The sequence below is a fragment of the Pygoscelis adeliae genome, unplaced genomic scaffold (genome assembly GCF_000699105.1).
Source record: "Pygoscelis adeliae isolate BGI_AS28 unplaced genomic scaffold, ASM69910v1 Scaffold16, whole genome shotgun sequence".
NCBI lineage: Eukaryota > Metazoa > Chordata > Aves > Sphenisciformes > Spheniscidae > Pygoscelis > Pygoscelis adeliae.
Genome location: NW_008825162.1, coordinates 3,517,477 through 3,532,840, shown reverse-complemented (window position 1 = coordinate 3,532,840; position 15,364 = coordinate 3,517,477). Strand labels below are relative to the sequence as shown.

The window sequence follows — 15,364 nt, the reverse complement described above, 5'->3', positions numbered from 1 at the left end:
CTGTCTAAGCAACTAAGAACATCACTTATGCCATAAATGAACATATTCAGGAAATCCAAACCCCATGTAATTAGATTCTGCATTATTTTGGACTCTTCTATAAGCAACAAGTGAGACCAGACAAAGTGTTAAACAGGTTTTGACCAATCTTTTCTAAAGGAATAGTGGGTATACCATTCTGGCCATTATGTTAAAGATACCTCCCTGCAGGCAGGGTGCTCTTCACTTTAGTTTTGAAAAAGGCTAATAAAGCAGAAGCAAGTCAAATGTCTTCAATATTATTTTAACTGAGAATTGAGAATGTAAGTGCCAGCAAATTCATATAAGAAATAGTTCAGCTATCATGGGCTGTATATGCACAAGCATTTCTGCCTTTTTAGGGAGAAGACAAGTCATAGGTCCAGCTTTCAGTTCTTAAATTCTGCAAAGCATATATAAAACTCACTTTCTTATAAAGCTTCTGCCTACTTACTAAGCTAATCTTGCTTTCTGTTTAATTATTTTGAGCTTTTGCCACAACAAGAAGAAATAATGTATTAATAAGGATAAGCATTTATTTCATATTTTGGAGATGTTTCATTTCTGCATCAACATTGTTCGTTTCTACCCTCATTTAAAGATATGCACGGCTTTCCACTGCAACAAAATGGAGAACTAGTAGGTAGCCTCTGTGCTGTAAATGGTCCATACAGAGATCACGTGATGATTTTAACGTAAGTACTATGTCATGAATATTTCAGCTTACTGATCAGATCTTTCCAGTTGTATCAGTTTAATGCAATGGATATTAATGTACTTATTATCATGTATGCAATAATATATTTTTAAAAACTGGCAGAGAACATACTTTATTGTGCATTATATCTCTGCTATACTGGATAAAATAATTTTGTCTTCAGCAAAAGTTCTGAAAATATATTAAAAAAAAATCCCATGAACTGCCGTTGTTTCCATTGTTGGACCTCTGCTATTCCTGTTTTATAGACCAAAGGAAAAACTGCTAATTTGAATGTTAGCAGGATTAGCCCTTTTCTTGTCAGTGAGTTCGTCATTCTGATATTTGGTGTGCTGTCTTGCATTTTAGTCACCTTTTTTTCTGTTTCAGCATGTAATTCATGCTTTGTCAGCATCAAACATGACAGCAGGTAAGTTAAACACCCTTCAGATGATACAACTGGAAAAATCTTTCCTTTCTCATAGAATGCAATAAGTGCAAAAAACCCTATCCTAGCTTCTAGGATTTGATTTCCGCATCTAAAGTAGGGAAACTTAGATACCATATTTTCTCTTTCGAGGGTCACTTGCTCCAGAAGATTAATTTATACTGCATAAATTAGGAGTAATTTGGGTTTAGAATGACAAAAGATGGGATGTTTAATATTTCACAGGCTCTTTTTTAGTTTCAGCACGTGTGTTGAGAAAATGTCTACATTTCTTCACTGAACTGGGAGAGGTCTAGTGTTAGAATGTTTCTCTCCTTAAAGAGAAATAAGAAGGTACTTTACCAAAGGTAGTTTAGTATGCACAATGATGAAATGGTAGGAGAAAAAAAAACTACTGTCCAGGCTTATTTAAGTGCTGCAAACTGAGTTGGTAAACTTCTTTACTCAACAATATGTAACATTCATTCTTCATTAATAATCCTGTAGTCTTATCATAGCATTCCTCACATTCCACATCTGAAATATTAGTTGCAGAAAAACAATACAAATAACAAACTGAAGTTCATTCAGGTAGGCTTTCACTTCTAAAATTATGTACTACTACACTTTAAGTCCCTATATGCTAAAATAAGATGACAGATACAGTCTTCGGAATCAAAAATCCATCTTAGAAATCCCTATCATTTAGGAAAACATTCTTATTTACTATCAAAAATCCATCCAAAAAATCCCTTCTATTTAGGAAACTATCATTCTTATTTATTCAGAAAACTAAACTATTTACTGAACTATAATTGAAATTCCTTAAACTGTATCTACTGTGTAAAAAACCTGCAGAAATCCCATATTTTGTAAAAGCTATGTTGAGTTACAACAATTAGTATCTACAGAATAGTACCTGTCAGGGTGTCATTTAAAAAAAAAAAAAAGGGGGGAAAAAAAAAAAGACGTTTATACTTACTATGAGGCAATATTCATTTTCCTCAGATATTTGCTTGCTCTTATGGACTCTCTGTGAATAGTTTGCTCTTCTAAGCTCATGAAGGATGGGCTGGCTGTCTTGCTAAGGCTTAATAGGATAACAAGTTCAAATTTTTTTTTCCTTTGGACTTATCCAATTCTGTACTGTCAACCCCAGTCAGCAATGATATGCTGTATACACATAGCCTTCCAGTCACTGAAGGAATAAAGGACTACTAGTTATTTAATTCTTAACAGCTAAAACAGACAAGAAAAATAACAACTCAACTTACCAGGGCTTTACAAAATGCCAGGTTTGTCTGAAGAGTCTTAATCAATCAGATTACCTAATTAAAAGTAAAAATAAAACAGGGAGCAACATTGTTCACAGTCTTGCTCCACTTCTTTCTCTATTTCTGTCTCCTAAGCTCAGAATCTGATTAGTATATTTAATTCCATGAAGCATCATGACTGGTCTACCTTTAATCAGCCCGTTGACATCCGCCCCTTTTTCCTTCACATGTTGTAGAATTCCAGATAATCATTTACCAACCTGGCAATTTTCCTACACAAAACACAAAATATAATGTTCATGCTACAGTATCAACACTGGAATGATTTTATTTTTCATGTGTTTACACATATCCAATACGAAAAATGAGATAAAAGAAGTATGCTTACAGGGACCAATGCAAAGTTTGTAAAAATCTCGCAATCAGTACTGTACTTACATGAGATGTCATTACATCACATGAGCTTAGAGCTTGGTTAGTAGTATGAGTTTGTTTTGCATTTAAACACCGCATCTATTTTTTTCCACTTTATTAAATTACTATTTCTATGATTTGTAAATTATTATAATTTCAAAAACTGATAAAATACAGAATATCTACAAATTATATACTGAATAGAAGTTAATTCTATTAGTGTACAAGCAAATTGGGAGAAAAGGCATCTCCAGAATTTTCTGCCTTGCACATCTACATGTAATGAGTACTCTTTTTGCTCTAATACCATTGTAGAAGCAATGGAGAAGAGAGTGAAAGATCATTATTACACAGTGTGAACAACCCCCCTGTTTTTAGTGGTTTAAGGAATACCATTTTCTTAATGTAATGTACTGCATTAACTTAGTGGCAAGAAATAACCTGCTTGCAAAGTTGCAGTCTTTTGGATAAGGTATACGACCGAAATCTTATAGAAGTGTTGCCCTGACCATATTCCAGTCAGAATCACTACACTGTCTGTTTAATTGTTGCTAAATTTAATTTGGCATTTTTCTAAATTGCCTTAGATGCTAAATAAATACAGCATTTGGCTCTTCAATGAGATATTTCATATGTAATCTGCAAACAATAACTATCCTTCAGAAAATTTCTATGCATAGGTATTTTCAAACCAAAACTCAATCCTGTGACCTACAAACAAAGGTCAAATTAAGCAATAAAAAGCCAGGAAAAGTTTCACTTTAAATAAGAGATTAAAATTATCAAATTAGTTTTCTTAAACAAGGGGTGTTTATCATCTTCTCTGTGAATGGTTCATCTGTTGGGGAGGGAAAAAAAAAAGAAAGCTTAAAAAGGACTGTTGGGTTTAGCTTTTGAAAATGTATATATATTAAAAATTGCTGCAACACCAGAAGTTACTAGAACTGAAAGATCATTAAATATTACTCTCAAACTCAGAGATTATTGAAGTGTTTTATTTTTCAAATTATCCTTTTTCTGCTTTTTTCGTGCAGTAAAATGAAATTTTTCAAATTATTTATTAGCATTGTAATTGCAGATATATATTGTTTACACAGATTTTCAATTAAAAAAATAGTCTGATTCTTAATATCAGTATTGGTTATGGATACTTTCTCCTGAGTTTTACAGTTACAAACCCATCTCTATAGCAACCCACCATAATTTCCTACATGAAAAACTAGTATTGGGGGGGGGTCTTATACATGTATTTTTAGTTACCTTAATGTGATAAATTATTTATCTTTATGCTACCTATATTTGCTCTTTGCTTTATCCTCTCTTTTCCAACTGCTCCTCATTCCTTCCGTATTCATCTTTCTTAATGCGTAATCATAGGACTAGTTAAAAATTCCTTCCATTGCTTAGCTTCCACCACTGTTCGCATACTGTCCAATGTTCTCCTTTACTTGTATAAACAACCTGCAACTAGGCTTCCTTCTGTCCCACGGTATTTTTTTAAGGATTAATACCACTGACAACATGTGATCCTGCTGGTAGCTGTAGTCCATGACAGCTTTTCATACCTCTCCCTTCTCTGCAGAAGCAGTTCTTAAGGGAAGCGATGCTTCCTTCTCATTTCCAGATGGCTCAACAGATAACCTGATTTTCTTCATTTATAGGTATAGCTGAAACAAGGGAGAGAATGAAGCAATGTAATGATTTGTCCACTGTTCCAAGTCTGTCAGAAATGCTTCTTGCTTTAAAGTTTGATATGCACTGCCTTAAAAAAAAAAAAAAAAAAGCTGCTGAGAATAGTATGACACTGGATGGAAATAAAAGAACTATTAGGATTTGTAAAACATTTTTATTGATTCCAGTTTGCAGAGAATTTTGAAACAAATCTGGCATCATTGATTGATTTAAAAAATATTCAAATTACTCTGAATAAACAAATATGATAGTAAGTTAATACTTATGACTATCATTGTATTTCCTTCTGGTCATTTGCATTTCTTTTCATATCACTGCAATGACTGCATAATCACAGACTACTGAACCATTACATAATGACATCCATAATAAAACCAGTATACTTTTATAACCTTCCATTTTGAAAGAATATTAAGTTAACATTCTTTTCAATAACACAATAAATTAAGGCACAAATCTGAACTGTAGCATAAATATACATAAGTAAATATTTTAATTCATATAGTGCTTTCCCAGTCTTACAGCTGGAGTTAATATATTTCTTTCAACTGTAAAATTCTTAACAGCAGTAACAATCTTAGTGTCTCCATTTCCATAAAAGAACTTTGTACATATTTTGAGATATTATGTCTTGCTTAAATAATCTATTTTTCTCCTCCATTACTCTACAGTTACATTTCTAATTATCAGAGAATGAAATAACTCACTGCCTAGGGTCGATATGTACATTATTATCTCACAAAAATATCTAATAGTTAGGCTTTTTGGGATGGTTCTCCAATACCTTTTTCATAAATGGAGTATTGTGTTATACCTTTAAATTCAGGCTGACATACCACGGGGTAAGTGCAGGCCAAATCAGACTGGAGGAGTAAATACTCTGCTTAGAGGGCTATTAATGTAAAAGGTACAAAGTACTACATATTCACCATTTAAGTATGCTATTAGCTTAAAAATAACCATTGTTGATAAGACTTTCAGCACTGAATGTTGACTTTTGTGCCAGGCAGAGTTTAAAGAATGGAGATAGGAAAAAATGAGAAAGAAACAATTAAGACAAAATAGGAGGATGTACATACAGAGTTCAAACAGCAGGCAAGGTCAGGCCTCTTTGTAATGCTGACTCCTTCCAGTGGCGGACAGGGAAGACCAAATCAAACATAATAGTAAAAGGCATAATAATTTGATTCTAAAACAAAAAAGCAGCCTGTGCACAGCTAGGTACCAATTTTACCTATTTGTTGCTTGCTTGTTTGGGATAATCACTGGGTTGTTGTTCAGTTCTAACTCAGATCTGAAAAAACTTACAAAGGTTTTCATAGTTTAGCTCAGGAACTAAAGGAAAGGCTCAAAAATTCATGTGGTTGCACATTTACTAGATAAACAATTCTTTCTAATGTATTCCTAATTTAGTATTCACTAGAAGAAGTAATTTAACTTAAAGAAATCAATTATTTGAATTAAAGATTAGCATTCATTCCAATCCAATGTTTTATCAGCTGGTGTGCAATAGCTTGACTTGGTGGTACAAAGAAAGCACGCTTATTTCCTTTAATGAGAACTTCCACGACCTGCAATAAAGACAGATTTTTTTTCTTCAGAATATTATAAACTGTATGGAATCTAACATTGTATTAATGCAGGAATTATCTTACTATGATGATCCATCAGTCTATCATTACTATAGCTATTAATCAGCCACTACCAGATTCTCCAAGACAGCTGCAGAGAAAAAAACACACAGGATTCTGTGTGAATTCTGAGATTTTTGAGCTCAAATGTGCCCCAAAGTATACTTTCTTTCTAATAGAACTGTGGAGATTGACTGTTAATATAATATTTAATGTTTTTGTGAAGCCTTTTTACGGTAAGGACCACCAGATGGTGCTCTACATTGTTCCATAAATTCTTTTTTTTTTCACCACATGTAGTGCAAAAGTAAAAGTGTTTTGTTGGTTTTCTGAAGCAGTTGCAAGCAACATGGGAGTACACCTTTAGCTTAGTACATTTCTGAAGTACATTTATTTGTAACTCTAGACCAATCTGCATGTGACTAGCTCTATTTAGAACTGATATTCATTCAAAATAATGCTTTCAGTGTTGTCAGGAATACACTGATATTATAGGTGACTAACTTGCCTTCAAATTGTCTTAGAGTTGACTTGCAAACTGCTATGCAGAACTAGAGTGTTATTAAAAGTTTAGCTCATAAATAGCCTGTGGAAAAACCTGTGAAGACTACGTTGTGTAAGCCATCTTTCCTTTTCCTACTCATGAACTTATATCTCTCTTTCTGTGAAAGTCTTTTTTTTCCCTTTATTTTATTTGACTATATTTTAAATACTCAGGAAGGCTAAGTGTAGAATTTCCCATTAATGCATAGTAAACTGCATTCAATACCAGAGTATTAAAATAGTACTGCATGGAAAAAGATGTTCAACTTAACGAATTCCCAGAGTTTTTACCTAAACCTCCCCCCTCCCAGCAAATCTGGTAGCATGCTTGATTGGAGGAACTCAGACGATGAATGCTATTAAATACTACTTCTGCCAAAATGAAAAGCACAGGCTTGATAAGAAAGTGGGTTAAAATAACAATAACCTGGCTATCTCCCAAAAGGAAAAGGTGAAGAGCTAACTGGCAAAAATGTCATAAAATGGGCTTGCAAGTGACTCAGAAATTACTGTGAATATCTGCCTTTCTCTGGTTGTGTGTTATCTACAATTACAATATAATGCAATTGTAGTATGATAAAATGGAGAGTATACACGCTCATTCAACTTGCTGAAAAAAGCAAGTACCTATTGTATGCCAGAACCGATACAGTCACAGACTAATCAATACAAGAAGGAAATTAAACTGAACTTTACCTGTTCTCTAGTGAACCAGCGGGCATCCTCTATTTCATTCTTGTCAACTTTAATTTCTGTAGACACTGCAACAGCTAAGCAGCCAATCATTAGGGAGGAGGGCATCGGCCACGGCTGACAAGAGACATACTGAACATGGCCAACTTTGACTCCAGCCTCCTCTTCCACTTCTCTTCGAACAGCGTCTTCTATTGTTTCACCTAATCAAAAACGGCAAAGAACAAGCAGCTGATGAAAATACTCCAAGCAACGGTTACATCCTGTGCTTTGAACTGACTCAAAAGATTTGAAACTGACCCAGACAATTATCTATAAAGATCTAGTTCACAGATCAGGGCACAGACCTTAAGTACAAAATACACAAGTCTAATAAGGTAAAACTAGCACCAAAGCAAAATGGAACTTTGAAAAGAAAGTATGATAATTTCTTCATCATAATGTTTATTACCTGAATTGATAATTTATCATACATGCAAACTATTATTACCACACCTAAAATGTCAAAAATTGGGTAGGAAATATATTGTTTCTTTAATTACTTTTGAAATGCTGATCTGTTAATTTGTAAATAGCATTGTGTTAATTTTTAGATTTTCAGTATGATTGTAACAGCATGTAATACAACTTGAAAATCAATATTTAAAATGACAATAGTAAGAAAATAGAGACTTAAGAAGACTTGCACGCATTTCTGCATTGTATTATTCATTTTGCCTGACTTATTCTTCATTGTCTTAATGCATACAGAAAATTCTCCAAACTTAAACTGCAATAGAAAGCTTTACTTCCATGTTCATGGAAAATTGCTAGATGTATATGTGGAGTGTTGATGGTCATAGGCTTACATACGCCTACATGTACTGTGTTGTAACCACTGATTACAGCTTCATTAAAGCAGAGAGTCCGTGCATCAGATAGAAATTTTCGTTCAGCTGATTAGAAGCTGATGATAAGATCAGCTACTCTTAAATTTCAGTTTATATACTTGCATTCAGTATCAAAGTAATAAGGCTGGCAGAAGAAAGGAAGGAGTGAAGAAATAAACATCTTGACTTTTTTGAAATGATACCTGAATAAACTTATTCATGCTGTCACCATATTTCACCTGCACACAGTCACTGATAATAGTTATACACTATAATTTCACTGGTGATTAAGATGTATTCCCAGTATAAGAATGTTTTACAAATTGTTCTGCAGCTACTAATAATTGTAACCAATTCCAACTATTACTGCTGAACACAGCTAGGAAAATATCTCTTCACTTTTCTTTCGAAATATGTAATTTCTGCTTATCTTCCATATAATCAACCAGGCCCTAAACATGTAAGCATATGCTTAACTTTATGTTTACTTTAAGTTATGCTTTAACTCTTATTTTTCCTATGCTAAAATCCCTTGCTAAATATCACCAAAGAAAGGACCTTATACGTGTTTTAAAATGTTTTTTCACTTAAATATGTGATTTAAGAGTGCATGATGAGAAAACCATTTTAAAATTATATTTACTCACATTGCTTTTTGCTTTTTTTATAAATCAGCTGTTGGAAAGCATGGAACAGGCGAATTTATTGTAACAACTTATCTGACAGGAAGCAAAAACATTTATTTGACATAACACTGAAAATATTTCTATACTATTTTCAATGTACAATACTGGTATGTGAGAAGAAACATTTGGGAACATGAAATTACTCACCAGGTTCTACAAATCCAGCAAGACAAGTAAACATTCCTGGGGGAAACCTCTTCTGCCTACCTAAAAGGCAGTGGTTTCCATCTGGATGGATGACTTGCATTATCACAACGGGATCTGTAATGGACGTGAAAGGAATACATCTCAACATTTGAGGGACTTAAAAGCAGTAACAAATTTCAGCCTATTCGATACCAATGCATGTAAAGACACCTTTAAGTGATTGAAATCAGAATTGTGTAGATGCCCAGACCAAGTTGCTATTTTATTTCACTTTGGGTTTTTTTCCCTGCTAGATATCTGCTTATTTTGTTTTGCAACATACGAGCTTAGTAGAAGCAGTTTACTAGCCAAGGCTTGAAATGCAGGACATAAATTACCTGCAACCAAAGCACACAATCTGTTAAGAGTATCAGCAATACTAACCTAGCTATGCATCCAGCAGATAGCAATAATTTCTGCAGCAAAAACAATTTACTATCACCTCCTCTACACACACAGGTCTGAAGATTGTACTTTTGACTGAAATACCAACGAAGAGCCAGATACTTTAGTTACAATGTAAATACTGACTAACTTTCCACTTTTGACTTTGTTGACTGTTTGCTATCAATCTCTCATTTGATGTTGCACTTTTAACTACTTCTTCACTTCTGGTCATTTTACAGATCTTTTTCTTTCTTGCTTAATATTTTCTCCTGTTGGTACCATTCTTTCTGTCATGCCTTTCTGCACACTGTTCATCTATGATCTTTTTCTCTTTTTTATTGTTATCTAGCTCTTAAGTATTTCAATGTTTTGTTTTTATTTTTTTCTATCTACCTCTGCCTTTATATATTTTTTCTCTTGCTGTAGTTTTTCATGGTTTTTTTTGTCAAAACACCAGTATTTTCTCTATCTGAAAAGGCTTGATTCAGCAACGACTATAAACAATAATCTCCAAGACTGCTCTCCTGCTAAAGATATCTGCCACATGCCACAGTGTAGAATATGCAGTGTTGCTGTCTGTAAACTTTCTTCAGAGAAAGGTATCAGTAGAAAATGCTGGTTCATCAGTCTTTCCTATATAAACCCATTCCTCCTCTAAGTTTGTTGTGCTAGAGACTGTAAAGAAACAGCCACTAGTATTTTAGCAAGCTTCACTATAGTCCATAAGACAGAAGAATATGGCAGAATTGTTTTGATTACTACAAAGATGTATCTAGAGCATGCAGGAGAACATGAAATTCAGAAATACAATACACGTACAACATCCAGAACTACAACTGCAGAAGAGAGGACTGGGTAAGGGAAAGGAAAGGTGATCAAACAGGCACCAAACGATCCAGGGAAAAAAGTGTAAGTTTTTTTTCCTTCCTTGTTTCCCCATCAGTAACATAGTACACTTCCTTTGCAACACATGAACAAAAGGAGCTATAGAAGACTGTCTATAAGAGCTTATATTCTGATATAAGCAGTATACTGTCAGTTTGCAACTGACAATGAATAGTGAAAGCCAGTGAAGATGGCTAATACAGTCAAAGTGGCACTACAGGAAAATGAGCACTGTTTCAGAAATTTGATACAGGGCCAAAGTTGATACAGAGCTATTTCAAGCTCAGAGGGCTTGTGGAAGGTGAGAAAACAACATGCAGGGGAAAAAAAAAAGTAAAATGTGACACTTTGTATTGTTAATACCTCATCTATGTTGTTGGGACTTCTAATTAATATTACTCCATTGCAATAAAGATTGGTATTGTCACAGCAAGTCTTTGTCACGGACTACCGCAAGAAAGAGAAGCCTGAACTAATAATACATAATTCTAAATACAGCTGAGACACGCATACTCTGGGGAGAGACAAGTATGTAAGACCTGGGACAGAAGCAAGCAGCTGAAATAACTGAGAAGAAATTGATTTACATGTATATAATAGTACGAACAAGCTGTTTTTGACCAAGTTTATCCTACAATATTCTCACCAACTCTTGGATATGATGTGTTGTGAACACCTTGGAGGCTGGGACAATCTTCTTTTAAGCAAGTTTTCTTGTAACCCCCTTCTTCAATCTTGGTTGCACTCCCACATGTTGGGCAGAATCGGTAGCGGTTGTGCCATGCTAGAACAGATCTAGCCTGGGCTACTACTCCTTTAAAAGAATACATGGAAAATATACAAAATCAAAATACTAATTCATGTAAGCTTTTAATAGTATAGAAAAAAGCAAGTAGTAAAATTTAACGTAAAAATCAAAGTAAGACTATGGCTTGAATTGTAATCAACTACAGAAGTTGAGCAATATGAGTTACTCAGATCTTTTTCTTTGTAGCACAGCACATGCAACAGAACACAGGAGTATGTAGCTACAGACCAATTTATGCATTCAGAAACAAATTCATCCGGATCAATATACCCTGTTTCTCAGAAAAGTTACTTGCCTGGCCAAAGTGCCAGAATTATGTATCACACCTTTTCCAGATGACCATTTTAGGACTACTACAGGTATTGACATAATAATGCATTGTTCCATTTAAACTTCAGGTGCAAGTCAAGCTTGCCCTTTATCCTTCTGTAAAACCAAACCTGTTTCAACAGCAGCTGTTAACCACATGTCCATAATAACATTCATTCACTTTGAGATCCTGATTTTCTGACACTTGCTCACACTGTTTCCTTCTCAGATGAGTATCCAACACACTCTTATTAAGGACTTAGTTTCATTTCTTGTAATGAAAACTTAGTAATGACAAATTTTTTTCTTCATTTCAGAACATTAATGTGCATGCATTAATATTTAAATAGTACCATTTATAAAACCATGATGATCAATAGATTTTTACAGTCTAATACTTGCCATTGCAGATGTTAGCACTTCACAACTGCACATGTGCTTACGTACAAAATTCTTCACAAAACCACTGGCAGGCTTTTAAAATTAAAATATTTCTAAAGCCACTGAAAATACCTGATTCCTTTACAGTGGTTTGTCTTTGCGTTATACCTCGTGAATCCCAAAGCATATCTTTCTGACTACACATTTGATAACTGCTGCATTTTATGCACCTTACCAGCTTCTTTTTCAGGTAGCTGCAGTAGTGCTGGCATTGGTGGGTGAAGAAAGTAACAGTCCTCATGCTCCTGTTTAAACTTCTCAGCAGAAGCAGAATCTACACTAAGAGCAAACCAAGCAACTAACCCATCCTCTTCATCTTCTTGCACAGCTCTTCCATTGTAAGCAGCCAGCAGGTTCATGTGGAACTGAAGTTCAACTCCAAGAAAAATCAAGGTGCCTTCTTCAGTTTGCTTCATGCACTGCTCCACATCCTTGTGGTACAGCCTGCAAAGCTTTACTTCTGGCTGCTGCGAGCTCTCTATTCCCCCACCCAAAGTAACCAAAGGACTTAGATTTGAGAAGAGGATGTATACTGTAGTTGGATGGCTTTGTTTTTTGCTTAGCCACTTGGAATCTGTTCTTTTATCACTCCTTCTGTCCAGAAGTGTCAAGCCAAAATAATTTTCATATTCTTTCACGTCATTTGACAGAAAATTAGGCCTCTGCCCACCCTTCACATTAGCCAACAAATTAGCTATGTGATTGTACCCCCAAAACTTAGCAATGTCCAGAGCTGTCTGCCTTGATTTATTAATGATGGACCTGTCACACCTAAAGAAACAGAAAAGAACAGTGGTTACCAGGGTAAATATGTTTAGGAAGAGTCCTGATGATGTATTATTCTTACTTACAGCATACACATTTAAAACTATTAAGGTGCAAGAACTTTAGACACTCTGTCTATACCGGGGCACTCTGTAGGCTAAATACTTAGAATTATGGTAATGAAAGGTAATCATACTTCATTTCCTTTTGCTAAGGCCAGATCCCACATTTTTGTTGATCACTCCAGATATCACTTACCAAGGTTCATGCAGTACTACAACAGCAATGAATTAATTAAAATCCCACACAATGCATCGTAAAAAAAAAAAAAAAAAAAGGGCTCAAAATTATTAACAGACAGACCTTTGAAAGCCAGGCTACAAATTCCTCAGGCAATCTAAACACCTCTAAACTTCATGTGCTCACTGTAATATGATGGTTTTAGGCTACCAAGAGGAAACCAAATGACTACATGCAAAGAGCTGGCGGATACATCCTGTTCTTCCACTGAGTCAAAAAAAAAAAAAAAAAAAAAAAAAAGGGCTCAAGATCATTTACAGACAGACCTTTGAAAGCCAGGCTACAGGTCTCTTCTGAATAACCAGTAATAAAAAGAAAAAGCAGTTTAACTAGCATTACTTTCTAGAAGCTACTGAAAGCAGCATCAAAACATTTACAAGAAAATATTTACCATTAAATAAGCATGAAGAATACAGCCCCTGCTTAGTGAAAGAAGTAGCACCCTTACAACTGTGGTGCTGGTCCCTGTAAGGATGTCTTTGTTACCAAAATGTCTGCAAAATGACACAGATGAGGAAACATTGCCTCATGACATATATTTAAATATTAGCAAAAAAAAAAAATCTGAAATAGATTGAGGTTGACTGGGAGGTCAAAAACAATTCACCTTTATTTTTTGTCAATTTTAACTCAAGTGGATAAGTGAAACAGAAATTTCACTGTAAACTACAAATTATACAGTAGATGTGGGGCCAGACTCATCAATTTTTAAAACCAGAAGATGCCAGTATATTCATGTTGCTGATACACAGGTAACTGTACCACAGGCAAGTCTGTTCTGACTTGTATTAACCTCAAAAGTTTTTGAGGGAGTTTGAGTATATTTTAGAAAAGCATTCAAAACTTAAATTTTTAAGTTTTTGGTGCAAAAGAAACTACTGTTGCCCATTTATCTCTAAAGATTCCGTCCCCTTTAGGCAAAATCCGGAATGTTATGTAATACTACCTTCATAGACATTCATGTTTATATAGCCAAACATTGTATTTGTCCAAATGATTATTATGATTAAGCTTAACTAAAATGAGACCAATGAGGCCACAGTATCACCTCAGGAGCTATATTCAATTGCTTAAGAGAACAGCTCTGAAAAGGACATTTACAGGTGGATATGCACTCTTTTTTTTACAGTAAGCATAACTTAAAAACTGTTATCCTATTTAGCAAACTGGTAAATTCCCCAAAATCTCAAAAGATTCCTCAATAAACAGATGATTTCAATCCACCAAATCTGTCACTGAGATACTCCTCTACTTGCTGAAATGCACTGACTACAGCACAAAACAGCGGTTCACCTGACGCTCCATGCTGAGCCCCAGCAGAGGGCACAGCACCTGGGTAGGACTGAAAAAAAAATAAAGGGCGGGACGATCACTCCAGGCTGTGGAATGTTGTGCTTGAGATTACTCATAACCACAGAATGAACTAAACTTTCTTGGTTCTGTAATTAGGGGTGAAGAAAGGAACAGACTGGGCTTGATTAACGTAGAGGTCAGTTGAACTGCAACACCTGACTCTCACCATTTTGAAATGTTTTCCGTTTGAAATATTTGGATCCTGACTTTATTCAGGCTTCAGCAAATTCTTCTTTGGGTTCTCAAAGAGAACTTTGAAGCATTCTTTGCTTTTCTGAGTGTCCTGAAAAACTAGAAGTACAACGTTTGACTTGAAGATAGACAACAAATATATGCAAGACACAGAGTATATTTTCCTGAGTTTTAACCCTGAAATTTCTTCCACTATCTGTCAGGTAAATTTACTTTTCTGAGATCAAGTTGGAATGGGCAGAAAGGGATTCAGGTTAGAGCTCTTTAATGGGATCTACTAAACGGCTTACCCTTCTTCAAGAAGAATCTGCACAACATCAAGGTGTCCATTTCTGGCACCATACATCAGGGCTGTCCAGCCGTTATCTGCAGCTGCATTGATAAGTGACGGAGAACGACTGAGCAATGCTTTCAGTTTGGCTGCATCTCCAACAGCAGCAAAGTTATGCAGCTGAGAGATCATGTCCCGACAGAGGGTCTTTTCAAAGTCTGTCATTGTGTCAACTAAGTTAAAAAAAGAAAACAAAAATGGCTGAAAACATATCCACCACTAGTAAAAGGATTTAAGTAAAACAATTAAGTTTAATGCTGTACAGATAACCAACATTATCACCAAAACTATGGACACAACAGTCAAATTCTTGTAATTAGTATGACATTGTTATTCCCAACAAAATCTTAGTCCCACACATCTCCAAATACAGTGAAATTTTGTCCTAATAATCAAGACTAGTTTTAAGGAGGCTTAAGGGGAGAAAGATTTTGCGATGAAAATGAAGCTTATTTGAATGTGA

The 15,364-nt window shown here is 34.9% G+C and overlaps 1 protein-coding gene across 1 annotated transcript; it reads right to left on the bottom strand.

Moving 5' to 3' along the window:
* Positions 1-4,680: 4,680 nt before the first annotated feature.
* NUDT12 (nudix (nucleoside diphosphate linked moiety X)-type motif 12) lies at positions 4,681-15,117 on the bottom strand. Its single transcript, XM_009328712.1, has 6 exons — positions 14,861-15,117; positions 12,136-12,731; positions 11,049-11,216; positions 9,092-9,205; positions 7,393-7,592; positions 4,681-6,093 (listed from the first exon to the last, which is right to left on the bottom strand). The coding sequence occupies exons 1-6, from the start codon at positions 15,064-15,066 to the stop codon at positions 5,983-5,985; spliced, it is 1,395 nt and encodes a 464-aa protein (XP_009326987.1). The 5' UTR covers positions 15,067-15,117; the 3' UTR covers positions 4,681-5,982.
* Positions 15,118-15,364: the final 247 nt, after the last annotated feature.